The 19,379-nt window shown below is 35.6% G+C and overlaps 1 protein-coding gene across 1 annotated transcript in view; it reads left to right on the forward strand.

Annotated features, from left to right (window-relative positions):
- Positions 1-19,379, forward strand: part of ZNF804B (zinc finger protein 804B) — a 70,532-nt gene that overhangs the window by 32,328 nt on the left and 18,825 nt on the right. The window contains exon 2 of the mRNA XM_074900239.1: positions 4,626-4,769. Within this exon, the coding sequence (XP_074756340.1) occupies positions 4,626-4,769 (144 nt within the window). The remainder of the gene's footprint in view (positions 1-4,625; positions 4,770-19,379) is intronic.

Genomic DNA, 19,379 nt, shown 5'->3' on the forward strand with positions numbered 1-19,379 from the left:
CTATTAACATGTCAGAATGTGATTTGCCTTGACTTTCATTGTTGACTTCCATTTAATTTCTTTTCCACTCTAACGTCCTGCACCTTTTCCTCTGCATTTGTGTTTACTCAGCTATTCACAATCTAGTATTGGTGAAAATGATTTCCCCCTCCAAAGTGTAGCACTTGACACACATCTTATTGAATTTTATCTTGCTGACTTCAGACCATATCTCAAGCTTATTACAGTAATTTTAGATCTTGATCCTGGTCCCTAAAGCATTTGTATGCCCTGTGCTGTTAATTAATATCATTCATAGATTTCATACATAATCACAGTTCATTTTGTCATGTAGGTCACTAATGAAAATGTACTAAAAATTAGTAGATATCAAATATAATTCTGTGGCTTATTCATGTGCTTATGTTTGTCCTACTCCTTTAACCTCTAGTCTGAGAATCCCCAAGAGGCACCTCAGTAGTTGCATCAGTATTTAATACTTGCACTCTTATCTAATCCGGTTCACAGAATTATATTTAAGTTATCAAACTCTAACAGCTCTGCTTATGTCCCCAAAGAGGGAGCAGTCTGTCACTTACTGAGCTCTGCATTAATGTGAGTTAGTTGTTCTGTCACTAATCTTGCATTCCAATTTAGAAATAAGTGACCAAAAGTGGGCTACTGATGTTATATTTTTCTCATGTTATTTGCAAGCACTATGCATTTACTCCGCCATATTTCTAGAAATCCATGGGTCTGCAGGAAACTGCCTCTGAAAGTTTTACTGTATCAAGTGACCTACTTTTCACCTTAGTCCATTTGACCACAGCAGAAATATTTACTATCAGTTACTGAGGCAGGCAATGTGGTATTGTTTTTTCTAGATCAGCATACTTTAATGGCCATGCAGTCTCTTAAATATCTCTTACAGACTCTGGATTTAATAAATGATTTCTAATTGACTAGGTGTCAGTGGCAACATTCTAGAAAACTCAGTTACATGGGATTTTTCATTGATTTTCCCTATATTAGGAAATGAAATGTCAGATACCATTAATTCCATTTTCACAATAAGAAGCATACTGCAAAAGTAGCTGCTAAGTGAAAGCATTTGCAGCCTAACGCACAAAAGAAGTATTCTTTTTAAATTAATCCAATATATAAACAATTATTACAGTTATGTGCCTCTGTGTGCCAAATTGATGTGAATGTAATTACAATCTATAATATGGAACCATTTTGCAGGCTTCTAGGAAAAATATGCATTCAGGTATATTCTGCACTCATTTATCCTTATACAGTGTACTATCTGCATCCAGCAACACAGAAGGTGGTTAACCCATGGTTTCTAGGAGTTCTTACCTATGATGGCTCCATCATCCCTGACATCAGCTTGCACTTACTGTTTTACATGGCTCAAAGACAGAACTCTTATAAGTATACACATGTTTACCCAGGCTATATGTTGTTAGTAACTAGCATGTGATCCAGAATAAAGTTTATGAGACGGACACACATATTCATTAGCATCAGTGGTCCCCTGTTCAAAATGCATTAGTCTATCTTTCCTGCTTTCCTGTGTCTGCATTGGTGTAATCAGGCATTCATGATCACATGTTTTCTACAGATGTAATTCTACAGCTTTTCTTTCATGTGACTGCATTTATTATGCCAGAACTGACACCAGTCTCTATAGTCCTAGGGAGATGATATGAGCAGCCTGGATGTGAAAATTCATTTGACTATGCACAATTTACTGTAGTGCTAGAAGTTCTTATGCCTTTGTAGAGAAAGAAAAATCCATGACCTTTCTAAAGCATGTGATGTAGCATTCAATTTCCCTGCATCTGATCGATAAGCAAGCAGGAAATTATATCTTTTGCCATGGTAGACAAGCATAATTAAGCAATAAGGCAATGGAGGTAGTTGTGATTATCTTAAGATGCACCTGGGAGCTGCCTTGTTGCTATTTTAAAAAATCTTTATGTTAAGGGAACTGTATTAATTTCTGCTTAGAAAGATAAAGTTGGCAGTTTGGAATGCTCATGAGCAGCAGTTTCAGTTGTGCTTCACAGAGAGTCATGTGGTGTGTTCACACCAAACAACGAGGCTTCTCCTTCAACAGAAGCAAAGATCAAGCAGGCTGTAAACATTTAATTGACAGTTCAGACCTGGAAAAAAACCAAAAACTACTACAAAAAAAATTATGCTTTGGATGGCTGCCAGTGAATGTAAAACTTACATTTTTACCAGTTCACAACAAAAATATGTTACCTTCACCACTTGACTTCTAGGGAAGACATATCTGCATAATTAATGCCATTGCATCCACATTCTAATTTATGCATTTTAATTATACCAAAGGCCCAGTGAATAATTAATGCTATCAAAACAATGGGTCTGAAGCATAATCTGAAAAGTATCACTTTTTAATGGACTTTTGTAGATTTAAATAACTAATGAAAGCTATTTAACTATTTGATTGCAAAAGTATATCCCCCTGATAAAATCAAGTATTAACTACCATTGTTGAGCAGCATCTCAAGTGATGAAATGTTAGCTCAGACTACCTGTTTTCACAGTTGTCCAATCTGAGTATACCACAGTATACTAACCCACCTGAGCCATATGTATGCAGGAAAGAGATTTATTTGGATGTTTGCCCTGTGTGAGGGACTGACATGTCATTGGCATCATCTGGATGTAAAATCCAAATTCCAGGCACAAAATTCGTCTTTTACCTAATGTCTTCAAGCAGGTCAGTTCATGCAAGTTTCATGGGGAGATTTAGAACTGAATATAAAGAAATACAATATAGAATTCATTACCTCTGAGTTCAGCAATCTAAGAATTAAGGATGTAGTCCAGGTTAGTAATTTAGAGCCTTGCAGTGGTCGACAGAGAGAGATAACACCTCTGGAGAGTTTCATCTCATCCTAAAATAGGTTTTTGAAATAGATGGAATTAATAATCATTTGGCAGTGGCTATCATTTTTCTGTTTCTTACAGAGGAAGCTTAGGATACTGCCTTAGACCATATACCTAACTTCTAGACAGTCTAGTTTAGGTGAACTTAATCTCACTAGCAATGACAGCTTTTAAAGTACCGTGTGAGAAAGACCTACTCATACAGACCTGAGGGCATAAAGACCAGGGCAGAACAAAAGGACTCCGAGCACAGAGCTGTCCAAAGCTCCGTGTGTTACACTGACAACCAGCACCCCTGCTGCTTGGTCAAGTCTCAGGTTTAAAACATGTCACACTCATTAAGAAGTCCTTCCCCCTCTGAAAGTCTCAAAATGTGCATTAATGTTGATCTGCTGTGTCCAAAGGCTTGCCTCCACCCTGGTGTGGTCCCTGGAAGGATGCTGGGCAGTGTGATGTGCTAAGAGCAGGGTGTCCCAGACGTGCAGCATGTCCTAGGTTTGGTGTACTCTGAATTTGACAGCAGACAGAACTGACTGCATAGCATGGAAAGCCTGATGGCAGCAAGTACCCTTTTCTTTAGATGAGTAAAACGATACAGTAAATGATGAATTACTGCAATACTCAACAATAAATTACATACATTCAAGTAATATCAACTTGTCAATACGAATATAAAATGAATAGTTTTAACCAACATTTTTATTCATCTTTTCCATGTCAGAAGTTTACTCTTTGACCTCTAATGTAAAACATTCAAGAAAGTGTTGTAATATTAACAGTATAATGAAGGACTTGTAAAAGAAAGAAGACTGGCAAAGCTGCTGCCAATTTTGAATATCAGGACCCTTGTTTAAGTGCATTATTTGGGGCTCAGTAACATTTGGCTCCTATGTTTTAAGTTTTCTCTTTTTACCTAATATTGTATATTGAAATCAAAGTACTTGGCTCTCCAGCGCACCCACCTGAGTCACTAGGGAGACATAGATGGGGACTATGTAAGAACTAATTGTGTTTTCCCTGTTTTCAGTTGTGTTTTCCCAAGCCTGGACATGAGTTAATTCTCTTGTCAGTGTTTGTGGTCTGTGCTGGGCAGGTGACAGTTACATTCAGTTTGAGTGTGCTGGATGGCAGGTCCCCTCATACAGATGTGGGGAAGGAACATGGTGGCATAGAAAAGGCTCATGCTGAAGTGCCTCTGCTCCAGGGAAATCTCAGACAGCCATAGCCTGCTGCTGCCTGGCCCTGCCGAATATTTCATAGAAGGTAGAAAGCAGAACAAAAAAGAAAACCTGCCTTATTATCAGACTAAAACTAGTTTCTTTCTTCTGAGGAATAGTACCTGAAAGAGCAGACTGGTGCAAACTGGGAATTCTGTGGCAGTTAACAGGTTAACCCTGGTTGTTTATGTGTTCTTCACCGCTCAGTTCTCCTGCCCAGGAGCTAGACAGCACCTTGATGGTATTCCTCTGCACTCCACTCCTCTCTACTTTTCTTACTGCAGTACCTACAACAAGCACTAAGAATAATTATTCAAGAAACACAACTATTTTATTAAATCCAACTTAGAACCAAAACCTCCTTAGTGTGTACGCACTGGAAACCAACGATCTAACAGTGCTAGTTAGTCTAGTGTTTTTAATGTGGATGACAAAAACAGCTGCTGAAGCATGAGCTCGTGATCTCTAGCAAAGTGTCTCCCTTTGCTTCTGCCTTTGCAGGACTATGCTGAGAAGGAGAAAGCTGCAGCCAAGGCTCTGGAAGATGTAAAAGCTAACTTCTACTGTGAACTATGTGACAAGCAGTACCACAAACACCAGGAATTTGACAACCACATCAATTCTTATGACCACGCTCACAAGCAGGTATATCTGACAAATGTCTGTGCATGTTACAGCAGTCCATCTTCCTTCCTCATTGATTGTGGGAGGTTTCTAAATTTGCTCAAGTAGAAGACAATTTATTATGTGATGTTTTCAACTTTAACATGTTATTTTTCATCAAAATAAAATGTAAAATATTGTTTTAATCTTCACCACAATTTCTTTTAAGCCCCTCTGACTAAAAGATCTCCATCTACAGTTTTAGATAGGTGCTCAATACCGGTATTCACACTTCATTTGATATATTTAAATGTGGAATTACTTAAACTAGAGGGAGAGGGAAGGACCACTTCCTCAAATGTCCGGGTCCCTCTTTTGGATGCAGAAGGCATATGGCCATGCTGTTTCAAGCAGTTTAGTTTTTTAAAAAAGCATGTGCTTTGTGAAGTTGAAGTCTATGTCTCCTGATGTTTCTCAGGGTGGAATACATTTTGCCTTGCATGCAGAACATAATATAAAATAATGGCTACTATTGAACAACAAAATATTGGATTCCTGGGAAAAGATAACAGATGCTAATTTTTTGTCATTGCTTTTGTAACAATTTTAGCAGGTCTATATGTGGTAGGTATATTCTACCCATATATGCCTATTATTCTTCTATCCTGCATCCTAATTTTCCTCCAATTTTAGCAACGTCAGTTGGCATTATGCAAGGAAAATGCAATTAATTCACATAAGCAGTTCAGATTTCAAAGAAAACTGTTTGCAAAGTTTGGGAATGAGCATTTCTGAACCTCTGATGTGACAGATCATATCTGCTAATCTAACATGTGAAGTTGGAATGTGTAACTAGGTTCCACAGATGTATCTTTTTCTCCTGTGTTTCTGCTAGTGCTTACATTACACAGTTCAAGTTCTTATTTATTGTGTGCATTCAAGTTGCCAGTTTATTAGTGCCTTCTGGGTGATCACACTTCTGGGTGCATGGGGATACCTTACAAATATCATTTAGGAGTTGCAGGTATTTCTGACAGAGGACTAGAAATAAGTGTTATGTAAAACAAACATGCTGAAGGAAGAGTGCCTCAATCTCACTGCAAGCAGACTTAATGTCTTTTGCTGTATTATAAAGAATGTAAATCAGCCTGGAAATTTCTATCACAGCACTGCATTAACAAACTGCTTAGCATCTGCCCACCCATCATGCTGAACCATCCTGCTGAATTCAAGCAGGCTGAAGTCAGCTATCCATGTGTATTAATGGGACTCTTTTGGCCCATCACTCCAAAACTACCAATAGATTCATCTGATGTGTTTCTGTATTAAATCAAAAGCAATTCCTCACATCACCATTCCATTAATTAATCCATAAAACCGGCTATAATAATACAAAACAAATGCTTTTCCAGATCCTAAACACATGACTCTAATCCCTGTAAATCCCAATTTGCTGCACAAAGAATTTTTTCACCCTTCAGCTGATTTTTTAACTCAACATAAATGCAACTGAACTGAAATGAATCTATTTGTGCCCTTCCCTTTTTACACACTCCCCCTGCAAAAAGCAGCTTATGCAAAATGAAACAGCCTTCTTGAGGAACCATCTATGATTGGGTTGTTGGGCAGGGGAGGTATTGGCAGCATTCTGTTATAAAAGGGAATGTTTAAGCAATAAAACTCTTTTTAGTTTGTAGGTAAATTTAGTGCTTTAAAAGCTGCCAGACACAGTACTGGGAACTAAGGTTCTGCATGGAAATGCACGACACATACAGAATATCATCTGACAGTACAAGCTCACCCCATCCTGCCCTTTCAGATGTAGTTCAGAAGCTCAGTTAGTGCAGGATTAGCTAGCTACCCTCCTGATGTGACAGGGTGATTCAGTCCCTTCTCCCCTCTCACTTCTTGACTGCTCAGCCAAGTCTGGGAACAGCATTAATTTGCCTCTAGGAATAGCGTGGATGAGCCCTTTCTCTGACTTTTGTAATCGGTCACAGAAGAGCCTTTATTCTTCTTATTTTTATCAGAGTAATCTTCAAAGGAAACAAATAAATGGTTTCCTGTGGTTTTAGTTAGCTTAATTTCAAAATGTTTGTTCTAGGAAGGATAGTAACCATCAGGAAAGTGTCTTTCTCCTAAGGTATGTTTTTTGTTTCCTAGCAGAAATTTGAGGGTACCTTTAGTCATCCACACAAATATGTTCTAGGCATCATTCTTCTAATGGAGAGTAAATTAAAATAAACAGCTCTTTACATCTCAGTGACAATACAGTGTAGTCCTCCCATGTGATTTCACATTTAAATGCTACTTCTTCAAAATTTGTATTAAAGTGGCAATGCTGTTTAGAGAAGATAAAAAGGCAGAAAAAAGGGTATTGCACTGAGTACTTTGTCATGTCTTTTGTTTCTCTTCCAGAGGAAACAGATTTTATTCAAAGAATTATGACTCTAATATCCCAATATTATGGTTTTATAAAATTAATTTTGTGATCCATTTTCTTATCTATGATTTCAGCCAGTTGTTAAGGCAGAAAGTACTGAGTCCTGGATTTAGCAGTCAGCATACCAGCTGTTGCCTTCTCTGTCCTCAGAGGACTGCAAAATGTTATGATGACAATTTGGCCTTGTTTGCATAACTGCTCTTTCTGCTGTGTTAGGTTATTCTAAAGTAGTATACTCACAGAGAGAGACTTTCTCTCTCTCTGCATGCTACATACGTTCATACTTACATATATAAAAATATTACATATGTATGTGTGCATATATACCAACATGCGCATACAAATAAAGCTTTGACAGAACATCAAAGATCCCCCCACGTATATCTTCATTATCTTCTAACGCTGTAATGACCCTGGAGGGCTTTAATATGATTTATATATATTTTAAGTAATATTGTCTGAGTATTAAGCAGTTCTTACTTCTTTGGTTTTCTTGATAGCATCAGTCTTAACTAATGTTGCCGACATCTTTCCTTACGCACTACTCCACAATAATTTTTCATTCATGTTACCTATTATTGGAAATTAATTTCTTTCAGTGCAAAGCTGGATAAACTGAACTCAGAAAATCTGGTTGAGTGGAAGGCTGTGCTCCTACCCAGAATTACTTGAGCTCCCTGTTGTTAAGCCTGATACTTAACAAGGCTGGGGCTGGTGTGTGGGTGACTTTCCTAGGAGCATCGAACCTTTCATCTCCATACAGCCCTGTGCATACATGTCTTATTGGCCCAGCACATACCAGCTAATACACTTGAAATCAACGGCTTTTTTCCTTTGTGTTTTTCATTTGCTATGGAATCTATGAATTTATAAACTCCTGGGCAGCAGTCATGGGCAGTAGCACATTTGATAAATATTTAATATCTCTCATCAGGCATCAAGGTGAACAATGTTTGCTATCGCTTGCTGTGTTCTCGGCAACAAAAGTTTATGCATCAGAATGGATTACCTTGGCCCTGTCAAAAGTTTCTGAACACTGAAAAGGATAAGCGTACTGGTGTGAATTCATTCAAAAGTGACTAGTATATAGAAAATCAATATAGGCTGCTGCCTGAAAATGTAATATATGTGGATGTATGTTACATGTTAAGCTGAAAATAATATGGAAGTATAGATTTTTCAGCAGGGTTGTAAGTCACATGCATGTGTAAAAGGAAGGAAAACTTGAGCGGAGATATCTATTTGTTAACATTATTAAATGGAATCTTTTAATACCTCTGGGTCATGCATAGCATTTACTCATTCAATTAATGTCAAAGTGGTTGGAGCTTTCAATTTTTGTATAAATAATCCTTAGTAATCAGCAAGGCTTTTAGATGTCAGCAAAAGAGAAAAATCACAAATCTGTTCCATGCACTGCAATATAATAATTGTGATGATAATAATATAAATAAGCAGCAAAGAAAAACAAGACTGTATTGCCATCTTGGGGTTTCTAATGACAAAACAGGTCTTTTAGTTTTGTTGCCAAAATTTAGCTATACAGTTAGGTACATCACATTCTTGCATATAGAAAACAAAACTATCTCAATTTTAGTGTTCTTGAAGCAGGCAGTACTGTATAAGTAGATGAACAGAACTTTCAGTCTACACTAGCTCACATGCAAGGACCTGTATCTTTGTATTTAAATCCATGCATACTAGCACTTGGGTATATTTTTTACATGGAAGTCTGATTTAGTGTGTACAGCTGTGGGCACTTGCCGTTAAGCCTTTATGGTGCTTGTGGATTTAAGCTCTAATTCAGGCATAGATTTAGCTCCTGTTAAACATCAAAGCTAGCAAATATGCCTACATTTTAGCTAGCATTGCCTCTATCACCTAGAAAATGCACAGATAAGTGAACACAGAGAAAGCTTCAGGAATGAGTGTAATACTGAGATGAATTGTTCATTCATCTTCAGGATTTTTTTCCCAGCATCTGCATATTTATTGGAGGAAAAGTCAGTCCTGTATTTTGGCTCTAAGGTACCCCTTTCCTATTAACCATATAATTTACATTTAGAGGAAAGGAAACTGGTTTGGTGGTACCTGAGAGATTGGGATCTGGGAAATTAGGCAAACACAGCCACACCAAGAAATATATTTAGATGTAAGAACACATTTATCAAGCAGAAAGGGCTACACGAGCATGAAAGCCCACTACTATGTGTGCTTGTGTAGTCTCTGCTCTTTTCCCTTGATAAATAGGTGGACCCACTGTCCCTCTTGTACTCCCATGTGAACAAAGCTAACATCCTTCCCTGCAGCCCTTGCTTCTGTTTCTCTGCATCAGGACACTGGCTTTTAAGAAGGGCCTGTTTTATTAGGGCCAGGTTTTGCACATGAGGTCTGTACTCTCTGTGGCATCCTGAGAAAATAATCGGAATGGCAAAAGACCTCAGCATTTCTTGCTCTCCATTAGCAGCAGGTGCTGTCTGCAGTCATCAGCATTCTGCTCCTATAATCTCACAAAAATCAGCTTTGTTTGACGCTTGTTAAGAAATACATGCATCCTTTTAATAAAATTTTCATATTTGTCATATCCCTAGTAAGAAAGCCAGAACCAGAACTGTATTAAAGCAAAGGAGTCAAGCAAGAGAAACAGTAATATGTTATTAGATTCCCTCAGCTGGTTTATAAATGGACTTGAAGTGATAAAGGAATTTTGTATGTGTGGTAGTTATTGTCCTACTTTTAGTTACCAATAGATTGCTACGCTCAAAAGCAGCTATCGTATACACAAATTGTTATGTGTGTGCAATTTGGAGGGTGTAAAATTAGGTCCAGTCCTGAAAACAATTGTGAATTTGCTAACATGTATGCCTATCAGCAGCCCCACGAAAATAAAGTATTCAAATGCATAAAGTGAAAGATGCTCTGATGTTTTACAAGAGATCAGTTTTAGAGATTAAGGTTATTCCTTTTTTTTTTTTTCCACCTTCAGAACATTTACCATAAGTATCTCTTGTCAGCTTAGATGCTTCTGACGCATAAATCAAAATACTGAAAGCGTGATTCAGTATGGTCAACAGATTCCCAGGTTTTTCCACAAATTATTCTTTAATTTTAATGAAAGCACCATTTACTTTTAGCTTTAGGCAAATCTATTACCAGTTTATGGTTTAACTATCACCATTAGACAATTATTTAGAATTGTCATCTGTGCCTGTATACCCCTGTCAGACACTTCTGCTTCATGATGAATTTTGGGGGTTTTGATCCTGAAGAACTCTTAACTGCTATTTTATTTTTAACTTAATTGTTATTTTATTCTTAACTGTTGTTTTATTCTTTACAATAAACATACCAATTCAATTTTCCCTGGTCTTTCCTTTTAAGCGCATCTTTCTCTTCCCTTGGAGAGAGTATACTCCTTATATTTCTGGCATAAGTCTTGGTTTTTTTCATGTGAAAATGAAAGCTAAAAACAAAGAATTATTTTCTATAGTCTATCCTATCATTTCAGTAGCTTTTTGTCTTAAAGACACACTGTTCTGTTCCTCATTCTGAAACCAGTGATTTTCTTATTGTTGCTTATGCCTATGCCATTTATTACATTCTCTAATTTCCGTTATAGCTTCACACTTCCTTAGCTTTTCATCATACATTGATTTTGCAATGTGTGTTCTTGTTCATACTCCCAAAAATTACTTCCACTCTGTTTGTAACTGTTCCCAAAGAGAAGGTTTTTGATAATTTCTTGCTGAATAGTTTTCATTTTCTCAGAGTGCCTTTCCCATAATTAACTTAAAAAATTCTTCTCATTCTTTCAGAATTTGTTCTTGTGAATTAGCTCCTTTTACTTATCCCTTTTGTACCTAAATTAGCTTTGATTACAAACTAGATTACCCCATGGTTTCTACTAGATGGTTAGATACAGAGTTGACTGTGATGTTTATAATTAAGGTTTCCAAACACTTTGTATTTTAAGACACAGGTTTCTGTTGCTCTCAGGGACTGGGGTGAAGTTTACATTCTGCATCCTAACCTTTAGTAAAATACAGTTAAAATATATAGTATTTGCAATGTCAAGAATAAGGAAGTAGTAAGGCACCAGAATCAATACTGTTTGGACAACCTAATCTGATACTTTCATGTATCTGCTCTTTAGTAAAATCTTTACTCTCAGGTTGCATGTTGATTTCCCTAAGGAATACTCCCTGACACAGTACTGAAGATGCACCATACTTGAGGAATGAATCCATCTTGTGCAAGGGATGAAGCTGTTGGCTACAAAAGAACTGATGATATGAAATGAGGAGGAAACAGAATGAGAACTGGGTTTAAGAAGTTATTATGGGAATAGGGGTAATGGACAGAGACAGAAATTTCAAGAATAGAAAGGCATGGAAGTATCACTCTGAAATTAGAAGACAATGAAAGGTGTGTACAAGAAAGGGAGAAGAAGGGAGTTGCAAGAGGAAGGACCTGGAGAAATAATCTATAAATAAGGGAAAATACCAAGATAAAGCACAGGAGGAGACCATCAGTGTCAACCACTAAGAGCCTCCGATGTCTAAGCCATTTTACTTAGAGCTGAGGAACTGAGTGAATCAACCAGATAGGCTATATGAAAATCACATTTCACAACTCTGATTCTGTTAACAAGAATACCACAGATATTACATTGGCACAAAATGTTGTATTGAAAATAATATAAAGGACTTACACAACATAAAAAGTGTCTGGGGTCTGAAAAAAAGCAAAGAATGAAATGTATAATGCTGTCGCTCATGTACGATTCAATTTTTTACCACTGATAGATAATATAAGACCAAAATTTTATTGTCCTGAACACTTCTTTCTGTTATTTAGAAATAGAAAAATCCTGCCTTTCTAAAAGCATGTGTGCATCAGAGCTGCTGTGCTTCAAACTACCAGCAGTCCAGCATCTTTGAAATGCTGAAGTAGCAGTGCAGTGAAACAATCAGATTGTGTCACATCACAGAAACTAATGCAAATAAAGGTGCCATAAAGCAATACAGGATGACATCAGCATTGAAGCCAAGGAGTAGTGTACAACATATGAGCAAAAGCAGGATGTAAATGATATGATAATTCTGTGGCATCACTGTACTAAGAACATTTATTTTGCCAGTTTGAAATGGTCTTAAAGTGAATGCTTAGTTTACAATATTAATGCAATATTTTCTTAATGTTATGTATTATTATTCTAATATTTTCTTATGTATTATTGTTATGTATTTATAGCTGTGCTACACAGAGATGCTTCAGCTGCACTCTACAGCAAGTGCATGTACCAGAGTAGCTCTGGAGCAGCAGAAGCAACATTATCAAATACCACTGAGCATGCTCTGGTGATTGGGTGTGACTCAATGCAACAGATTCCAAACAAGCATCTTTATTTAAAACTTACCGATCTGTACAAATCAGGGGGCCTTATTAAGAACTGATGAACCTGCTACCCTGCCAAAGCTCGCTGCTTTCTTACTACTCAGTGATAAATAAATTGGCAGTATTCATCTTTTTAAAATTGCATGTTGCTTAGAATAATGAGATTCCTTTAATCATTAGCCCTCAAAAAAACTTCTCGCAAATAATGCAGAGCTTCTTTGAAATTTAATGTCTTGATAAGCTAAACTGTTAAATGTTAGATGCTATGGAATTACATTTGGTGTTCTTTAGAATGAATGTTAATTAATATGTAAATTAGCAATTTAACCCTCTTTAAATTGGAAAAAAACCCATGGGACACCTAATTTCATAGTTGTTAATGATGGTCCAATGGCTGTAAGATATTTCTTAAGCGTTTCATTATATAAGGAATTACAGAAGTGTATTATCAGATTTTGGCATTTAAGACATAGCAATAGCCAGAATGTCAGTTAGAGGAACTGCTCTTCATTAATGCCTGTGTTATTCTACTTTTCATTCTTCTCAGAGGGTACACTTTTTAATCACTAAAGTTTTACAACCAGTTTTTCAAGGAGGAGGAATGGTTGATGCAGTATAATGGATTCAAATAAGCAAGGAATCTAAAGGATTAGATTTGTGGAAAAAAGAAGATGCCAAACTACAGACAAATATTAAATTCTACCCAAAAATATCAGTTTAAGTTTTAATTTTGTACAATAATTCCCCACTCAAAACATGAAGAAACGTTTTCTTATCTAATTATGTCTAGACTAAACATGGTAAATCTGGTTGAAACTCAACATCTCTGGTTCAAATAATTTTCCATTACTTCAAATGTTGCTTCCATTTCAAATATGGAAAAGGAAAAAATTCTCAAAACCAGATTAATTCAAACATTCCATTATGACTCATTTAACATGGTATTTACAATGTAAATTCAATAAATTTGGAAACAAAAGACTTTCTGAAACATTCTGTTCAAATAAGAAGTGGTTTTGAGCCAGTCATACTTCTTTTTCATACTGTCTAAAAAGGGGTGATCTAAAAAGGGGTGATTAAAATCAATATATTCCTCTTTGGTTCTCAGTTCTAAAATGATACATGCAGTACATGGGATATTACTTAAGAAAATGGCATAGCTATGGAGAACCTATGTTTTATGTTTAAATTATTCCCATTTTCATTTAACCTTTAGGGTACTCATGCTGCAGTTTTGCCTGTATTGTTTAATGAATAAGATAGATAAATTACACTGGGTGTTGCTTTCCTTTTTTGAAATGTCTGTATACAGATGTCTTTTCCATTATTTAAATGCCAGTAATAAGGACAGAAGAAACAGAATATACAGCATGTTTTATACCTACTTCTATGTAAAATGTTACAATTCATGCAAAAACGTCTGGTTCACCATGAACTAATAAGAACGTGGCGAGACTGAACAGAGACATATATTTCATATTCCAGCTTCAAAAGATTGGCAAACATTAGATAATGTTGCTTATAGGCCACATAATTTGCACCTTTTTTTTTTTTTTTTCTTTTTTTTTTTCTGTAAAATCAGTAGATCTGGAATAACTGATGTCATCTTAAGGTCAGGCTCTACACATCTTGCTTCAAATGGTGAGATGATAGAGACAAAGCACTGCCAGATGCTATGTCTTTGATTACTGTCTGTTCACAAGTACTTTAATTCATATTTGTGGAATGGCTTGTAGAGTAAGATACTATTCAGCCAGATTAAGGAACCTGTTGTTACAACACATCTGTACATATTTTACCTGGAGCAATTCTGTGCCATAGTCAGCTTTTTGGAAGTACTGGGCAATAAGCTTTGTTAGCAAAATGTTGTACCCTCAGATGCTTACAGAAAAATTGTTTCTGTTGGCTTCTGCATAACTTCTGAACAGTGCTCTCTTGCTCATATCTTTCCCTCCTCTGGAAAAATAATAATTATTCTAGTCCCATTGGCATCTGCAAAGTATACCTGGCCCTATGAACATCTGTCTGGAATCTGCATCTGTTATAGTTCTGTTCATTTTTTACTGTCTGCATCTTCCATGCAGTAATTAATATGCAAGACTGTAGCTGAGCAATTGATTCCTGTGGAGCTTTAAAGTGACGCTAATCAACTCTGTTTGTGTTTGAGGAACTGCACAATGTGCCTTGTATGTCTTTAAGGGGCATTCATAGCAGAAACAAATATTTAAAAGAAAACCACAAACATATCTGTGCATCACCAAGACAACAATAAAAGTGCTGAGATTAGTCATTTATTATCCTTACTTAGTTAAAAGCATTAATTAACATCTTTTAACATGTCTCTAAGGGAAAAATAAAGAAGGTAACCCAGACTAATTATCATTTCACAGCTTTTGCAATTTCATAATAATTAGATTCCACCAGGAGCCATTAAAAAGATGAGGGCTCTTTAAGCACCTTCTCAGATTAAATTGTAAGGGAATATCTAGGGAAATGTGGATGACATTCATGTACACTACCAAACAATTATCACAGGTGACGGAACAGTAAAATCCAAACATTTCCTGAACAAAAAAAATTACAGTTAAACACTTGTTTATCAGGAAATGCTATTATCATTGTACAATGGTTTTGCAGGAATGTGAGAAGATCCAAACCATTTTTCATTTGAAAGGTTTACATAATTTAGTTTCAGTCAGTTTGAAATGGTTCATAAAGATTGCAATACTTAGCTTCAACAGTGTTACTTTAAGAAAATACTTTAAAAATTATTGCAAAGTACTTAAAAATACTTTTACATGATGAAAATTATAACTTTAAGGCATTATGTTTCATCCCTGTTTAGATGTATTGACATCAAGTCACATGGAAGCACTAGAAATTTTCAGGTTTTATTAAGTATTCAAAATTTTATTTCTCCCAGTAAGACTAAAAAGTAAAGAAATCCCAAATGTCAAGATTCCCTGCAGAGCAGAAATCCTTGTTCTTTAAACAAGTCTGTAACTACAGAGGAGTTGACAGAAACCCCCTGGAACTCTGTAGGATAGTTTATGCTTGTAGTTAGTATTTCTCTGCTTGTTTTCAGCCCTTAGCATGTTGATGGATTTTTAGCACTGCTTTCTTCAAAACAGGTGCTTAAATACCGATGTTTAAAAGTGCAAGTGCAGTCACATTCCATTGCTCTGTATTTACACTATCCATTTAGGATCTGTGGGATTTGGAAAAGTACTAAATTCTATCCAGCAGAAGCGATATAACCCCTTGCTTGTATTCTGCATCTGCCCTGGATCTCCAGTATTAGATAAGGATATGATTTTGTGAATATCAAATCATAATTAGTTGAGAAATTATTGCATAAAGTAATATCATGTTTAGAGGTAAAACAGTGCAATTTATTAAATCACATAGTTATCAATATCTGAATACAAAAATATTGCCTAAAAGGTACAATGTAATGTTTACCTTTTAAAAGGAACCGAGGTATTCAGATTAATTTTGTCTTGTTCTTTACTTCAAAACAAAATTCAGACTTCTCATCAGCCCCTAATGACCATCTTTTCTGAATTCTGCATTACTTTTATATCATTTCAGCCTGTGTTACAGCAAACATTCAATTCATTGACATAACTATGGCTCTCAATAGCCCATGTCAGATTCTGATTTCCTTTCTATTTTGGAATTTAGCACAGTTTAAAAAAGAAAATGAAGATTCTGGCCTGCAATTTGAAAATAATCATAAATTGGATCTGTACACATGCAAAACAGCAAGTCATAGCCTAATCTGAACATGGAGCATATGAGAACTGTACAAGAATTGTTATAGCAATTTTATTTTATTTCAAGGAAATTAACACATTTTTAATATTATTCCTTATTTATTTTTGCACAAGGTCTTTCTAAAAGCTAGACTAATAATACCTGGGAAAACAATGGAATATTTTTTTCAGAAATTGAAATGATAACGTGTGATCCAGTTGCCCTACTTCTCCTTGTCTCCCAAATAATTTACAGTATTGTTTTAACTCACCTACTCCAAAGAATCTAAAGTCACTATCACCATATTGTACCCGTGTTAGCGCATATTTTAAGGGGATTGTTGTTCCATTTGAGTACATAAACTCACAATCATTCTTTTTTTTTTTTCAAGAAATAATTAAAATTCAAGGGTGTAGGAAAGTATGGATTATCAGAATAAGAAGTCACAGTATAAATAAAAGATCAACTTCAAATTTATAAGAATAAAAAGTTTCCTGGGAGGGAATAGTAGAGTAAAGCTTGCTTAAAAGGTTGGTTGTGTCAAGTGACAGGAAAGAATTTGAGAAGTGACATAAAGTATTTCAGAAGCAGAGAGTGATAGATCAGGTTTATAATATTAAAAATGTCCATGTCTACATGAAAAACTAGATGTGTGTTTATAGCATCATTTGATGTAAGGGTGAATACAAACAGACATAGTCTGGAGCAGAGAGAGAGACATTGAATGTTACCCCAAATAGCTTCACAACATACAAGGGTATAAGAGAAGTAGTTTGGGATTATGGTTGTAAAAGTGCATCATGTTCATTTCCACCCCCTTTCCAGGGAGAAGTTTCTAGAACAGTATTAAAATTTTTAAATCATGGAATCACAATTGAAGGGTGTCAAGTTGCAGCTCCATGATATGTTACACACCAGTGGGCTGAACTGCATTTCTTGACCATGTGTTTTCTTTTAGCTCCCTCTCTTCTCTTAGAAAAAGCCTCAGGCACTGCATGTTGCAACAGCAGTATGTTCAAGGGGACCAAATACAAATAAGAAATTGCAAATAAATAATATTTTAAGTATGTGGCAATAAAAAGGCTGTTAGATAGGCCAAAGTATCTTTGCCTTTATAAACTGGAAAATTAGGACATCATTCACTCTGCACAGTTTGGTCATCTTTTTCCATGACACACTGAATTTGCTTAGGAAGCACCTTATTGCTTTTGTTATTTCAGAGGGAAATGTTCAGAACTGTGAAGAGATAGATAAGTCAAGTAGAGGGAAAAAAGGACACTAAAGTTAAAGGAGACAACACATATTAATAACATGAGACAAGTCTGGAAAAGAATTAAATAAAAGAAAAAAGATATAATCAAAATAACCTCTTTTTAATCAGTATAATTTACTGAGATGTATTCTCAGAAGATTGTCTCAGATAATCAAAGGCTAAAACAGGCTTTTGCAGGAGTGAATTACCCTGGAAAAAAAATGGGACATCTGTTCATCTCCTTCTGTAAATAAACCACAGACTGGAACATAAACTGCTACTCCAATCCCATCCCATGCATGAAGAAATTAAAATTAACAGATTATCCATCTGAATTTGCTGCCTCCGTGGGCCTCCCTTCTGTCAAGAATAGAACAAAAATACTTCCTCCACATTATCGGTCTATGAAAAGCTGATCTTTAATCTATACATTATTAGCATTATGACGATCAATACAGGCATACAGGAAATTTTAAAAGCTAAGCGATTGTATTTAGTAAATACAAATAAAATATTTGCATACATTTTATAAATAACAAACTGTAACATACACTTCTTTAAGGAATCTACTTTCATAAAGGTGAATAAGCTTGCCAAATGTACTGGGAGGAGGAATTGAAATGGAAAGATGTGAGAGAGACCTAGGAAGTTTTAAAGAGCACTTGGCAAATGGTTTAAGAACCCAAATTCCACAATTGGAAAAGACCAAATAGGTTATAAACAGCTTATCTCATTTAGAAGGAAAGTCGATTCTCTGTGGCTTAAATTTATAATAAAGGAGAGAAAGGAAAAATGGATGGTAGAGATCATAAATCAGAAGTGAAGAAATTGGGAAAAAATGATGGAGGAAGTAAAAAGGGCAAAAGGAAAATCTGTAGTCATCAGAGATGAGGGCAAGAAGGTTTCTGAAAGTATATTGAGGACATAAAGAATCTTCTGGTCCAAATAGAAATGAATTACTTGTTAGCAATGATGTAAAAAGGACTATTCAATACAGATTTCCGTTCTATACTTGGGGCAAAGCCAGACTACTTAGTCACATCTATGATGTTTATGATGACTGTGAAGTACCACTCTACCAATAGCTAAGAAAGATATTAACCAGCATAAGCTAGAGCTAAATATTTTTGTATCTGCAGGTTCAGGTGACCAACGTTTAAGAATTAAGAAAGAGATGGCCATAAACTCTCCTAATCATTAATGTTAATTTTTAATAAGTTTCAGAGCACTAGAGGAAGATGCATCAAATTAGAAGCTAGATAATGCCATGCTACGATTTAAAAAGAATAAACAAGAACATCTGTCATCCTGACATTAGTGCCAGTGAAAATACTGGCATGACTGATACAGGACTCCATAAAGTATTAAAGAATGATAATGTAATTAATTTCTTTTAAAGTGGTTTATGTAAAATAGATCTTGTCAAAGTAATTTGATTTTATCAATTTATCTGTTAAAACATAGCAAATCGGGATGTCTTCTGTCTTGCGATATGGAAAAGTTTTGATCAGGTGATTACAAAAGTCCTTTATGACCTTTTCTTATTGATAAGAACTACAAAGGAATGTCATTTGTTAAACCTCTTTTACTTTGAGCAGGCATTTTGTTACAGTATTGCTGCTAGATTCCTGGATACCTTTAACTCTCCTACTCCAGAAGATATCAGTGTACTTTAAGCAAATACAAAAAAAGAGAATATTTTGGTTTTGACTGAATAAAAAAACCCCAAACAACCTAAAATTCTTTTTATGGACTGCTATTACATCCTATTAGAAAAAGCAATATTTTACTTCCCTGAGATATT

The sequence above is a fragment of the Athene noctua genome, chromosome 2 (genome assembly GCF_965140245.1).
Source record: "Athene noctua chromosome 2, bAthNoc1.hap1.1, whole genome shotgun sequence".
NCBI classification, from domain to species: Eukaryota; Metazoa; Chordata; class Aves; order Strigiformes; family Strigidae; genus Athene; species Athene noctua.